Source organism: Erinaceus europaeus, chromosome 1 (assembly GCF_950295315.1).
Source record: "Erinaceus europaeus chromosome 1, mEriEur2.1, whole genome shotgun sequence".
NCBI lineage: Eukaryota > Metazoa > Chordata > Mammalia > Eulipotyphla > Erinaceidae > Erinaceus > Erinaceus europaeus.
Window position 1 is genome coordinate 42,692,832 of NC_080162.1, and position 15,489 is coordinate 42,708,320.

At 39.2% G+C, this 15,489-nt stretch overlaps 1 protein-coding gene across 1 annotated transcript in view; it reads left to right on the top strand.

Moving 5' to 3' along the window:
* DOK5 (docking protein 5) overlaps nt 1-10,266 on the top strand; it is a 186,759-nt gene extending 176,493 nt beyond the window's left edge. The window contains exons 7-8 of the mRNA XM_007532952.3: nt 857-977; nt 9,388-10,266. Of these exons, the coding sequence (XP_007533014.1) occupies nt 857-977; nt 9,388-9,452 (186 nt within the window). The 3' untranslated portion in view covers nt 9,453-10,266. The remainder of the gene's footprint in view (nt 1-856; nt 978-9,387) is intronic.
* Nucleotides 10,267-15,489: the final 5,223 nt, after the last annotated feature.

Sequence of the window (15,489 nt, forward strand, 5' to 3'; positions counted from 1 at the left end):
CTAATAATTTAGGTGTTTTAAATGCATTTTTTATTTTTTATTTAAGAAAGGATTAATTAACAAAACCTTAGGGTTTTTTATTTAAGAAAGGATTAATGAACAAAAACATAAGGTAGGAGGGGTACAACTTCACACAATTCCCACCACCCAATCTCCATATCCCACCCCCTCCCCTGATAGCTTTCCCATTCTCCATCCCTCTGGGAGCATGGACCCAGGGTCATTGTGGGTTGCAGAAGGTAGAAGGTCTGGCTTCTGTAATTGCTTCCCCACTGAACATGGACATTGACTGGTCGGTCCATACTCCCAGCCTGCCTCTCTCTTTCCCTAGTAGGGTGTGTCTCTGGGGAAGCTGAGCTCCAGGACACATTGGTGGGATCTTCAATCCAGGGAAGCCTGGCCAGCATCCTGATGGCATCTGGAACCTGGTGACTGAAAAGAGAGTTAACATACGAAGCCAAACAAATTGTTGAGCATTAAATGCATTTTTTTAATTTAATTTAATTTAATTTTTATTTTTACCAGAGCACTGATCAACTCTGGTTTATGGTGGTGCAGGGGATTGAACCTGGGACATCGAAGCCTCAGGCATGACAGTCTGTTTGTATAACCATTATGCTATCTACCCCTGCCCTTAAATGCATTTTAATTAATAATATTCTCAGTGTGTGGTGATAATGACATAATCCCACATAAGAGGAGAAAGTGTCACAGCTGTCTTCCATCATAGGTAAATCCTACAACATGGGCTGAATCTTCCTGAGGGGTAAATACATTCGCAACCAAGTTCTGGGTCTCTCAAGTCCCTCAGTCAGGTCTTTCTGACCTAACATTGCTGACCATCTCTCTGATGCAGCTCCAGATGAAGATGAGTGAGCGGGCCGCCTCCTTGAGCACCATGGTGCCCCTGCCCCGCAGTGCCTACTGGCAGCATATCACAAGGCAGCACAGCACTGGGCAGCTCTATCGCCTGCAAGGTAAGGGGGAACTAGTAGGGACAAGATGGGGACAAGGCAGGTAGACTGAGTTGTCGCTTGGTAACATCCCCACTCCCACTCCTTTGAAAGAAGCTTGCCTTCCTACTACTGCAGTCTTGTTGATTCCTTCTGTCCCTCCTTCCTTCTGTCAGGATCTTCTGCTCTGTGTACTTTCTCTATCTCTGTGTTCTGGGGAAATTGTTTCATCTGCATGTTCTTGGGCTGCCAGCTCCAGAGACTATAGGTCTTAAGAGGTAGAATATGCTGAGTCATAGGAACTTGTAGCAAAGAGTCTGAAGCCCATGTTTCCAGAAATGTTCTAGTGGTTTGGTGCCTAATAGCATTAACATTCCTTGGGAACTTCCAGGAAATCAGACTTTCAGACCCCTCTCCAGATCCACAGACTCAGGAGTTCTGAAGGTGAGGCCTTACCCTTACCTTTACTAATTAATGACTAAGAAATTTGTAAGAAGCCCCTCTTTCAGAAAGGCAGGACAGAGAATGGTTCATAGGAAGACAACAGGTAGAATTTGAAGTTCTATTTCAAAATTCTCTTATCCTGTCAAATGCACCCATTTTTGTTTGTTTTGGCTTTATAGGGTATAAGAATAGTGTGTGCATATATATTTTGTTTTATTTATTTATTTATTTTTTACTAGAGCACTTGCTCAGCTGTGGCTTATGGCAGTGCAGGGGATTGAACCTGGGACTCTGGAGCCTCAGAAATGAGAGTTTCTTTGCATAACCATTATGCTATCTACCTCTGCCCTGTGCATATTTATTTTGTAAATCGCTGAGTATTCCTATGTGGGAAAATTTTCTAAAGTACTTTTCCCTGATGGGGGTCAAAAGCATCCCCTAGATTGCCTTGTTTTAATACAGACATCTGCAGAATGCATGACTATCAGAATGAATGAGTTGACTGCAAGGGAACTGTTTTTTTTTTTTTGGTCATAAATGTCTGCTTTCTACACACTGACACCCAGTTTTTATTTGAGGCTATACTGCTAATCATTTATTTCCTATTCCCAAAATGTTATCATGACCTTGGCTTATTTCCACAAACTCTCCAAGATTCTTATCATTGCTGATGGGGAACTCTTTGTGGGTAGTCATAAGATGAAGATGTAACAGTCTCCTCCACTGACTTTATTATAATTTTCACTTCCTATTTGATTGTGTGTCTAGTATATTCAGGATTAGCTCTTCCAAGAAGCAATAATACTAAGTCAGGCAAGGAGATGGTCTTATTTTAGGCTTCTTTTTTCTCCACTCAGGGCCTTGCAAGAAGTAGCTATCCCATGAACATTTGACATATGCTTCAAAAATTTTAGGAGTTTTTTTTTCTTATTTTTTCTCACTTTACTGTATTTTTATTTACCTTGGATAGAGACAGAGAGAAGCTGAGAAAAAAGGGAAAGATAGAGGAGACAGAGACACACACACCTATAGCACTGCTTCACCCCTTATGAGGCTTCCCCCACTGCACTGAGGGACCTGGAGCTTAAGCCAAGTCCCTGTGTACTGCAGTGTGTGTGCTCTATCAGATGTGCCTGGCTCATTCATTCATTCTTTCTTTCTTTTTTTTTTTTTTTTTTTTTGTCATTGGGGCAGCACCACTCTGGGGCTAACTTTTTCAGATAGAAAGAAAGAGACAGAGTAAGAGAGAAAAAGATACCAACCTACCAAAACTTCCCCAAGTGCAATGGATATCAGACTCTAACCTGGCTTATGTTCATGGCAAAACAAGTGCCTTCCTGGTGAGCTATCTTGCTGGCCCAATACTTTTTTTTTTTTTTTTTTTAAGACTTACTGATCTTTATGAGAGAGCAGAAACAGAAAACGATAAGCACTGTTCAACTCTAGCATATAGTGATGCTAGGGATAAAATTTTTGACCTCTGGGGTTTCTGGCATAAAAAAAAAGTTACCTCTGCTAGATCCTGGTCCCCCATATTTTTAGGGAGAGGAAGAAAAAGAGGGAAAAGGAGAGAGACATCACAATACTGAAGCTTCATTCAATATGATGGTGGCCAGGCTCAAACATAGGTCATACACAGCTCGCTATCCAAGTGAGATATTTAACTGACCCTGTCCAATCCTTTTATTTTTGCTTTATGTTTTGATCACCATCAATTTTATCAAATGTATTTGCCCTTAGTTTTGTTACCTGCTAGTAATACCTAGAAATTTATTTTATTTTTATACTTAATTTGCATCAAAACTCACTGAGCTATTTCCTTGCCCTTGTATATTCTGAGTCCTTTTGTCCACATTTAGTTTATCCACTTTATATTGTGGGTTGTTTTATAGTCTCACCAATACTCATTTTCAACTTGTATCCTATCTGTAGCATAAAGTTAGGTTTACCAGTAAACTTGTCACATCAAAAAATTATTCGCAGAGCCAGGAGATAGTTTACCCTGTATATATCCCATGAAAGAACCCGTGTGTTATTGACTCCATGGCACTGCAAAAATACTGTGGAGACTTCCTCTCATTATCTCTTTTTTTGTCTTTGTCTCTATTGCAGATAGAGACCTGACATAAAAAGGGAAAATTTCCTCAGGTCATTGGAATCCCGCAGATGTGAGGCCCCATGTGGGGGTGAGGTGGGGGGGGGGTGGAATAGCACTATCTCACTATCCCACCACCAGGATGGTGGCTTGGCAGGCTAGTGTATATACCTAATATTCTAACCACTGTCTCTTTTATGAAATAAATAAACCTTTTAAAATGTATTTGCAGAGTACCTTAAATAATTTGCTTATCAGAGGTGTTTTAGTTATGTGACAGGTAAATGGAACAATTTCATCTCTTCTTCCTTTTTTCTTACCCCTGCGGGATAAAAATGAAATTAGGCAAAATAAACATATCCTGGCCTGTGTGCATAAATTTGGATAGCACTTGATTTATTGTTTTAATGAGTTTCAATTCTTCTGTCCAATTTTATTTTTACCTACCTCAGACTGATTGATGTCAAATCTGGAAGTTACTCTTGTAAGGAAATTTATGCAACTGAGGAGAGAGTAAGTTCACTTCCTCCCTAAATTTAGTCCTACAGAGCCACCTGCTGGTTTCTTTGAGAATTAACACATTATTACTATTTCTCAGAGAGGAATTTTCTGACACATTTAATCTGCTTTTTTGCTCCTCTTTACCCAGTTTTTATGTAGAAATTCTCTTATACAGTTAGACTTGTGCAGGATAAACACATGAAAAAATTTATGAAAACTGTGTTGACATTTTCTTTTTTTATATTTATTTATTTATTTTCCCTTTTGTTGCCCTTGTTGTTTGACATTGTTGTGGTTATTGATGTCATTGTTGTTGGATAGGACAGAGAGAAATGGAGAGAGGAGGGGAAGACAGAGAGGGGGAGCCAAAGGCACCTGCAGACCTGCTTCCCTACTTGTGAAGCCACTCCCTTGCAGGTGGCAAGCCAGGATCCTGAAGCCTGAGTTTCGCACCACGTGCACTTAACCCGCTGTGCAATTAACCCGCCCAACTCCCTTTAACACATTTTCTAAAGAGAAACATTAGGCATGAACATTTTGAGTACACTATCTTCATAAGAATTCACTGCATGTAATAATTGCAGCATTATTATCATTTCTGTAATTATGTTTGGTGGAGTATTAACCCTAGTAGATATCACCATCATGCCTCCAAATAAATTAAAGAAGTTTTGGGGAAAATGTTACATGTTAAATTCTCCTTTTGGAGATTCAAATGGTCGATCAGTATTTTCAAGGTTCTGAGATGTTCAATCTGTTTAAACTAGAGTTCTATGAATTTATTTGAATGTGAAACTTCTCCTTTTTCATATGTAAAAAAACATAAACATGCCAGTGGTGAAGTGCTAGATTTATTTTTCATAAAGGTCATATGACACAGTCACTGCATATCTTTATAAAATTTGCCATTAATGGAAAGTTTCTATGTATGAGACTTTGCACGAGGTATTTAACATTCATGAGCACATTTAGTCCTCAAAAGAGCCATCTGAGTATTTTACTGTCATTTTCAGCTAAGAAACCGAGAAACTGTTAATTATATGACCACAATTACCTGTATAAGTAGTTGAGAGTTGCATGTCTTGTTCATATATCCAATTATTCTTCTGATAAATGTTTATTGAGCTTTTGGTTTTTGTCAAACTCTGTGCTAGATGATAGAGACACACTGGACTATGAAACAGTTGTGTTTCTGCCCTTTCTAGAGGTGAGTGTGAAGAAAAATCGAAGGCAATAATTAAATGTATTGTCTTCAACATCATACATGACACATTGAAAATTATGTGCTTATAACAGAACGGGGCAGGTGGTAGCTTGGCTGGGATGTTGATAAAAGGACTTCTTCAGGTGGGTAGCTATGGAATACTATAGCATTAACTTTAAATTATGGAATCTGAAAAGAGGCAGCTGCATTGAGAACTAGGGAAAAAGCATTCCTCATACGAGATCAGCATGTGTAAAGGCCTTAGGGCAGAAGTGAAAGAGAGCAACATGGCTATATATGCAACAGAGGAGACAACTGGGCATTTGCACGACTTTAGAGCCAAGCTCTTCTCTTATTCCTTTACTTCCTCCAAGTTTTTATCTCAGAAATCTTTACCTTTACACCAAAGGTGCTCCACTCCTCAAAAACATTCAGAACCCTTCCACTGGAATTGGCATGGATGACAGTTCCAAAACTGTGTCCTGTTTCATAACAAAACCAAGAAAAAAAAAGTACTGATAAATATATCAGATTTGACTAATGATAATTTTAGGAAATCCAACACTAACACTAAATGTTTAAATCACAGTCTACCAAACTTCTTATATTGCTTCATTTGATCCTCTACTAGCAGTCTGAGTCAGCAGGAGCATAACTATCTTTTGCACTGGGATGGTGGCAGAATCTGAGACCATCAGAAGTCAAAGGCATGTACATGATTACATGGAGGGCCCAATGTTAGAACTTCAGTGTTCTGATTCTCAGCTCAGGACGATTCTTTCTTTAATTACATAGTCTTATCTATAGGAGGAAATCCTGCTACTGAGTATTCAAAGTCATGGACCATGTGATGGAAATAACTCTTTAATTGTTTTATTATCTTTATTAGATAGAAATAGCAAGAAATCAAGAGGGAAGGAGAAGATAGAAAGGGAGAGAGACAGAGAGACACCTGCAAAAGTAATTCACCACTTGCAGAGCTTTCCCCCTGAAAGTTGGGACTGGGGCTTCGGACCTGGGTCCTTGCACATTGTAACATGTGCACTCAGCTAGGTGCACCACCACCCGGCCATTGGAAATAACTTTTTCAATAACTGAGTCCCAGCGTATATGGCTTACATGAATAAGGAGAGATTCTTGGAGCAGGTAGTTCCTTGGCAGAATTTAGTCTTGGTTTTTCAGTTTTGTTTCTAATGCAGTCACATATATTGAATGTGAAGCAGTTGGCACATAATACATGGAAATTTGAGTGGATGGCAAAAGATGACAAACAGGGACCTCAAATTACTGTGTCTATAGGCACAGTATAGGAACTGCTACAGAGTCAAGTAGGCAGGCAGGAAGTGGGGCTCCTGTGGAACCTTAAGTATAAGCAGCCCTCTTTTAAAGAAGGGCAGTCACCTCTGGTAGGACATGCAACAGCAGAATTTAGAGCCAGTTTGTCTCGGTTTTACAAGGGAAGAGAGTAGTTGACATTGTTTTGGTATGTTTACAGTAATTTAAATATAAACAAACTGTTCCTGATACTTTATGACCTGCCCAGTTTAGGTCTGAGCCCAGAAGAATTCTTCAGTTTAGTATCAATTTTTAACTTTTTTGTGAACTGCAAAAACATGGGGAACAGGGAAGAAAGTCAATCTTGACTTGAAGTCAATAAACATTCCAATCATTCCAGAAAGATTTTATGATTCAGTGTGATAGAAAATGCAGGTGTTTTCATTTCATCTTAATCGTCAGTGAATGCTGCCGGTGACTTTTTTTCCCCCTCAGATACATAGAATCTAGGCAGCTACAGTTGATGGTAAAATGATATATTTGCACTTACCCAATGATTTTGCATAATATTGTTAGTGTGTTTCCTGTTTCCTGTGGGAAATTGTATCAAACTATAATGAAGTTATATGAATGTTTTCACTTAGGATATGCAAATCCATTAGTGTAAGTACTGTATGTTTGTGCGTGCATGTGCACTGGGAGAACTGGAGAGAATGCAGTTTCAGAATGAGTGGAAGGCTGGAAAAAATGAATTCTAGTGTTTTGAGATAGTTTAATATCTATGACTTCAAATAAACATCAGTAACTATGAATGGCAACAATGTTTGCTTATGGTTTACATTTGAGATCCCTAAATGTCTGCAACCATAATTTCCCTTTTGGTTTTCCTTTGGAGCTGTGTCCTTAGTAAATTATCTAAGATTTCATGATTAGGGAACCCTTAAAGCACATGTTTTCTCCCGGTTTCATTGAAGTGGGAAATGAATAAAAGTTATCACTTAAGTTCAAGCCTCTGGTGGAGGCTGTTGATGGCAGTGTGGTAGGTCATAAGCTTAAAGTCTCAGGACAAATACGATACCTACACTAATTTGTTTGGGAATTTCACTTAGCTGAAATTCTGTCTCTGTATTGTGTCAGCTTGACCCAGTGTGTAGTAACTAGGGTTACTACAATTGTGCAGGGGTAGGTCAGCAGAGTCCTGCAACCCATCAGGATTTGTTCCCCTTGTTTTAACACTAAACCAGCAGGTGGCAGTACAGCCTCTAGGTTTGTTTTGTTTTGTTTTTTTTTTTAAATATAAAATCAAGGAATTCTGACAACTGGCTATCTAGTGGTTGTCTATTTTTTGACCAGTTTTTTTTCTTTTAATTTTTTAATGTTTTATTTATTTATTTATTATTGTATAGAGACAGAGAGAAATTGAGAGGAGAAGATAAAGAGGGAGAGAGACAGCAGCCCTACTTCACCACTCATGAAGCTTTTCTCCCTGCGGGTGGGGACCAGGGTCTTGAACCTGGATCCCTGTGCATTTCACTGTAATGTACGCACCTAACCAAGTGCGCCACTGCCTGGCCTTTTTTTTTTTTTCCCTTTTTCTTCCAGGGTTGTTATGCCAGCACTGTGAATCTACAACTCCTGGCAGCCATTTTTCCTCTTAAAAAAAATTCATAGGACACAGAGAAATTGAGAGAGTAGGGGGCAATAGGGAGAAAGATAGACACCTGCTGACCTGTTTCACTGCTTGTGAAGTATCCCCTCTGCAGGTGGGGAACAGGACTTGAACCCCTGTCCTTGTGCAGGTCCTTAAGCATAGAACTGTGTTGCATCACCTATTTCTGCTTGTCATTTACTAACTATGGTGGATCTTGTGCTACAGATAGTAGAGGTGAATTGTTGTGGTAAGACCACATAGTCTGCAAATCCTCAAATAGTTTACCCTTTATACAGAAGGCCTAATGTCACAGAAGAGGCTAACGATGACTTTGCTTGGTGTTTTCCTGACTTTCTTAACTTTTCTTGGTTTAGAATAAAAATCTAAATAATGAAGGCTAAGTGGATTTTTAAAAATTTCTTTATTGAGGGATTAATGGTTTACAGTCAACAGTAAAATACAGTAGTTTGAACAAGTGTAACATTTTCCACATAACAATTCAACCCCCACTAGGTCCTCCTCTGCCTTCATGCTCCAGGACCTGAACCCCACTCCTCCCCCCATACTAAATGGATTTTAAGAAATCCTCCTTTACAACAAGATGCTCTAGATGTAACTATAATATTGATTTATTTCTGATCAGCTTCCCAAAGAGTATCCTAATCCAAAGTTTCCACAGCCTTATGATTTCTAATTTCCATTGGATACCTCACTACAGTAGTTGATGAAGATGGAAAATCAAGGAAGGAAGTAACTGGTAGGGCTGTACTCAATTCAAAGACTTCATGCAAATAATCTTAATCATACAAATCTCTGCTGACTTTTTTGCATGTTAATGTGAGTGACCTTTGAAGGAAAGAATGCTTGTTGTTTATTAGTCACTTAAGTTATATAGTAATTTGTTAAGGAGTTGGGCAGTAGCGTAGCGGGTTAAGCTCACATGGCGCAAAGTGCAAGGACTGGAATAAGGATCCCAGTTTGAACCCCAGGGTCCCCACCTGCAGGGGAGTCGCTTCACAAACGGTGAAGCAGGTCTGCAGGTGTCTTATCTTTCCCTCTCCCTCTCTGTCTTCCCTTCCTCTCTCCATTTCTCTCTGTCCTATCCAACAATGATGACATCAATAACAACAACAATAAAACAACAAGGGCAACAAAAGGAATAAATATTTAATATATAGATATTTAAAAAGAGAAATGTGTTACTAATTTGATCATGGAGTTTCTTTAAATATAACTGCTGTTTTCAAATTATTTTTTGCAAAAGATGTCACCAGCCCTCTGAAGCTTCATCGAACAGAGACTTTTCCCGCCTACCGATCTGAACACTGACAGTAACTGAAAGAATGCTCATGTGATAAGCTGTGATATGACAGCCACCAGTCTACCCAGGTCCCAAGATGACAACTAGTGAACCAGGAAGAAAAGAAGTTTGAAGTCCTGGCTAATTGTATGCTCAATGGGAAAATGCAATACAACTTCTCTCTCTCTTTTCCCTTTATTTTCTTCTTTTTTAAAAATTTTAGTGTAATTGAGACATATTCTATAGATATCTACTTTTTGTTTCCTCTTTCTCAGCTGGAGAAACAGGAGTCAATACCACAGAATGATTTTCTATTGTAGATACCATGTCCCTTGCACTGCTCTGAATCGATCCTTTTGTGGATTCTTGTGATATTCCTTCTGAGTGTTTCAATTGTATGACAGTCAGTAATGACAATAAATGGCTCTTAATTATTTGTTATTTGTTTATACCATATTACTCCATTATCCTTATTATTGTTTTGGATAACTATTAGAAGTCATATTTTATTATATTACTTATTAGTTAAATCAGTACTTGGACTTATTCTTGTCTATTATATTAGGGATAACTTTCAAAGAACCCATTAGTATTGTTTATAGGATTATGGTTTCTCTCACACTCCGTCTCCCCCTCTCTCTTTTTTTAAAGTCTTTATTTTGTTTTGAGTAACTTCATACAACATTTTAAAATAAAAGATCATTCTTTAGCCATAATATCTCTGCATTCTGGGAATATGATTTTCTTTATATATTCAGTCTTTCTTAAGGTGTATATATCTTTTGTTGCTGAGCCATGGTGGTTTGGTATTGTCTGATGTAAATATAACTGTTTACACATTCACCTATTCTTTCCTAAAGTTGGTTTTCTTGTTGTTGTTGTTTATTTGTTTTATTGAGTATTTACTAGTTTCCAGCATCATGCTTGAGGCCAGAGGCACAGAGTTAAAAAAAAAAAAAAGACACGGGACTTGTCATTTTGCACACACTTACCAAAAACATGAAGTCCAGAGTAGTAATACATGGACATAGAGTTTCAATAACAACGAGTATCACACTGACTAATGGGCCCCCAGTGTGTGAATGTACTTATAAAGAGAAAATCACTCATTCTGTCCCCAGGTTTGCCCACTGGGCAGCTTCCAGATGGGAAATGGCTCTTGTAAGGATGTGAGATTAGAGACACTATAAAGCTGTATAGGAGCTTGGAAGTCGCCTGTCTTCATCCCTGTTCAATTGCTAGTTGTATCACCAGATAAAATGTAGACTACCCAATTAAATTTGAATCTTATTTTTATTTATTTATTTATTTATGGTGGTACAGGGGGGATTAAACCTGAGACTTCAGAACCTAAGGCACAAGAATCTTTTTGTATAACCATCATACTATCCACCCCGTCCAAATTTGAATTTTAGATATATACATACAATGCTTCTTGCTAGTATAAACATACTCCAATTATTGCATGGAACATAATTATACGATGCATACCTTAGTATAAAATTGAACTGGATTTATCTCTTTTTTAAAATTTTTAAATAAATCTGGTCATTCTCTTTCCCAGACCTAGAAACCATGTGTTAACACATGGTGCGTGCTTGGAAAATAAAATGTATACTAAATGAATAGACAGGTGAACAAACTACAATTGGAATAGAGTTTTTCTATGGAGGGAGTAGAATTAATGTTGATTACATACTTCATGCCAGGCACTGAGTTAGACCCTCCTAAAAGCATTATCTCCATCACAAAAATGCTATCCTGTGCTTTTGGGGGTAAATTGTAAGCCTCAAGAAAGGGAAATAACTGAGTTTGTTTTCAGTTGTGCTCCTTCAAAAGTATGTCTAGGGAGTCGGTCGGTAGCACAGCAGGTTAAGTGCCCAGAGTGTGAAGCACAAGGTCTGGCATAAGGATCCTGGTTCAAGCCCCTGGCTCCCCACCTACAGGGGGATTGCTTCACAAGCGGTGAAATAAGTCTGCAGGTGTCTTTCTCTCTCCCTCTCTGTCTTCCCATCCTCTCTCCATTTCTCTCTATCCTATCCAACAACAACTACAGCAATAACAATAATAATAACCACAACATTAAAACAATAAGGGCAACAAAAGGGGAAAAAAAGCCTCCAGGAACAGTGGATCTGAGGTGAAAGCACAGACCCCCAGCAATAACCTTGGAGGCAAAAAAAAAAAAAGCATGTATAATTTTCCAAAATAAATACTGACAAAACTTCAAAGACCCTGTTAAAAATCCTAATTTTCTTAGCCCAGATATCACTGAGTTTGAATCAGCTGGATTTCCAAGGACAGTACTGGCTAGAATGTGTTGTTCTCTGTGGTAAAGACTGTTGGTAGAAAGAGAGTTGACTTCAGCTAAGAATTGATTAAAGGTTTATAAATCATTTAGAGCTAATGATTTTGCTAGAATGATTCTTTTCTCTGTAGCTACTTTTCACGCCACTTTAGCTCATCTGCTTCTCCCAGATATATTCATACTCACTGTTTATAAAAGTTGAGATTGCCACATATATTTTAAACCTTTTTTTTTTGCCTCCAGGTTTATTGTGGGGGGGCTGCCTGCAGGGTGTATACACTACGAATCCACTGCTTCTGGAGGCTATTTTCCCCTTTTTGTTGCCCTTGTTGTTTATCACTGTTGTTATTAGATAGGACAGAGAGAAAGGGAGGGAGGATGGGAAGACAGAGAGGGGGAGAGAAAGAGTGACACCTGCAGACCTGCTTTACCACTTGTGAGGCAACTCCCCTGAAGTGCGGAGCTTGGGGCTCCATCTGAGAACTGAGATTCTTATGCAGGTGCTCTCGCTTCCCGCCATGTGTGTTTAACCAGCTGCGCCACCACCCAGCCCCACCACATACATTTTATGATTCTCTCCCAGTTCCTGTTTCTGACTCTCTCTAGCTCTTATTTTATTTCCTTCCTTTTCTAAAACTGTCTTTTGGTGGCTCTCTGGATTCCCGGAGTTTCCATAGACAACATGGAGATATGTTCAAGAAATAAAGGAAATGGAATTAAAATAATAGGCTTAATTGTAACGCCATCAGAATTGCTGAGACAAGTCTAAAGGCTAGTGAGTGTGTAAAGAAATGTTGCTGAATATAGCTAACCACAAGCAGAACCTGTTAGAACTTCTAAAAAGCATTGAGAAGAGAGTTCTATACTAGGGTATTTATATTTGAACATTTTTTATTTATTGTTATTCTCTATCATTTACCTGTATTATGTTATTTAATTATATCAGTTAATCATGAGGCTTCCCCAGAGCAACCCCATTGAGTATAACTAGTTATTGTTCTCTTTTATTTACATGTTTGTTTATTTATTTATTTGTTTATTTATCTACTAGAGACAGAAATAAAAAGGAAGGGAGAGATAGGGAGAATGAAAGGTACCTGCAGCATTGCTTCAACACTCATGAAGCTTGCCTCTTGCAGGTGTGGACAGGGGGTTGAACCTGGGTCTTTGAACATTGTAATACGTATATTCTACCAGGTGCGCCATGACCCAGACCCCTGTTATTGTTCCTTTTTACAAATGAGGATACTGAGCCTCGGGAGTCTGTGTTGGGAAGCAATATGCCTATAACCTTTAGCTCCAATAAAAAGTAAAAACTGAGGCACCTTAACATTTTCCAGTATTTTAGCATACACTGATTTAAATCAGGCAGCACCAAAAAACAAAGGTGTTTGAATGCTCCATGGACATTCACTTGTGGAGAAATATTTTTATAGACTTGAATGCAAAACCGGGAAAGTCTTTGATTGGTCAGAGCTTAGACAGTGAATTTATTTGAAGGTTGGGGGGAAGGGGAGGAACATCCCAGACTAGTTGGTTGTTTGTAGTTGTCTTTCTGTTTCCTTTACTCTGAGTCAAATTTATTGACTCTAGTGTAGATTTTGGTTTGCTTACTTGCCACAAAAGTATCAATACCACATCAATTAATGGAATTCTTGTTCAATACTTTACAGCTACTCATTTTTGAACTCATGTAGTCTCCTGACATTAGTTTGACATTTTCAGAAACAGAGAAAGAAGGAAAAAGGGAGGGAGTGAGAGAGGGAGAGAGAGCGAGAGAAAGAGAGAGATCTCACAGCACTTGTGCTACCTCAAGTACCATGGGGTTGTGGCTTGAGCCTGCATCACAGGCTTGGCAAAACAGTGACATACACAAATGAACCATCTGTTTTAATTATGTACTGAGAAAGGTCTTTTTTTTTTTTTTTTTAAAGTAGGCAATAAAGAAGGGAATTGCTTGTATGTTCACCCAGTATGGATAAGACATGAGGAGTGTGCTTGCCTTCACAATGGCTTATCCACACACTCAAGGTTTTAAAACTAATTACTTGAGAAACAGATGAAAAGCAAAGATAGAATATATATTTTTAAAGTCTCTCACACACACACCAGAGCACTGTTCAGTTCTGGCTTCTGGTGGAGCTGAGGATTGAACTTGGGACCTCAGAGCCTCAGGCATAAGAATCCTTTACATAGGGGAGGAGGTAAGATGGCGGCGGCCTGAGAAATCCTGACAGCGAGTGCTCTGATAGCATCGTCGGCAACGGTAGGATTTTCTGCCTTTAGCAGGCCAGTCAATAAGGGGGGGGCACCAAAGAAGTGATTACAGTTTAATTTGGGTTAACAATTAGAGCAAAGGTGACACGGACTAGCGGGGCTCCAGAATTCCCAGGCGGCGCCAGGCAAGGCGAGTGCGCCGGGCATTGTCCCCCGCCCGCCCGGGAAGGCGGCTCCTCCGCCGGTTGCAGAGCCCGGCGGGCAGAGGACCCGGAGAGAGCACTTTAGCTCGGGGGCTGCCTCTTGGGAGTCGCGAGGGTCCACCGCGACCCTGAGGGTGGATCCAAATACTTCTTGAGTATAGCTCTCATTGGATCAAAGGACTTGGAGCTAGTTTTCATTTTTGAGAAATCCTTTAAAAAAGTCTGGAGGGCGGGGTTTCCCGGAAGATGGCGCCCGGAGAAGCGGCCAGCCTTTGAGCTCCGGACACATCTCGTGTAAACAATAGGATTTTCTGCCTTTAGCAGGCCAGCCAATAAGGGGCCATAACGGTCATACCAAGGATGTGTCTATAACTTAATTTGGGTTAAGAATTAGAGTAGGGGGAAAAAATTCTTTTTTCTTCCTTTTAATTTTCAAGCATACATCCTTCCCGCCGCCCCCCCCCCCCCATAAGCAGTGCCTGGGACCAGCTACTAGCAGGATACCCCATACCACCTAACAGGGTTTTTTTTTTTTTTTTTTTTTTAATTCACTGATACACATTTGGGAAGTTCCTCGCACTGCTCTTTAATTACAACTCTTCTTCTTATCTTCTCCCTTTTCTCTCTCTTATCTCTCTCTATCTCTCTCTTTTTTTTTTTTTTTTTAATCTTGTCATACACTTCTTTCTTCTTTAGCTTTCTGAATTTGTGAATTACTTTGGGGAAGAAATCTGACCCAGAGTGGACTCTCTACGTGTGTATCTCTGCTCTAGTTCCCTTTACACTCTTGTTACCCTTAGAATATACACTGGATAGTAGATTTGCATAACTGTCTATTCTTGCTATCCTCTCTTCCTTTTCTCTTTCTTCACTGGGACTTGGTTACTATTTTTTCACGGACTGGAGAAATTGTTTGGCTAACTGGTAACGATTAAACGCCTTCAATACTTACTTCAGTTGCTACTGTTATTCCGGAGGTTGGTGAGTGCAATTGTCATAAAGGTATTTAGTACAGTGTTACTTGTGCTCAAAACACAACAACTGAGGAACAACAGAGCATTAAAAAAAAAAAAAAAAAAGAGAGAGAAACACATAAATTAAAAAAAAAAAAATGGGTAGATTAAAAACAAATAAAACTGCTACCCCAATGAATGAAGACAAGAGCCCAGAAGAAACCACAAATCAGTCAGAAGTAACCATAGATAAGAAAAGTATGCAAGCAATAATAAACTTATTAATCACAGAAATGAAAACAACATTGGAGGAAAGAAATGGCAGTATTAGGGAAACAACAGTTGAGACCCCCAAGGAAAATACTGATTATCTTGAGACAATTAG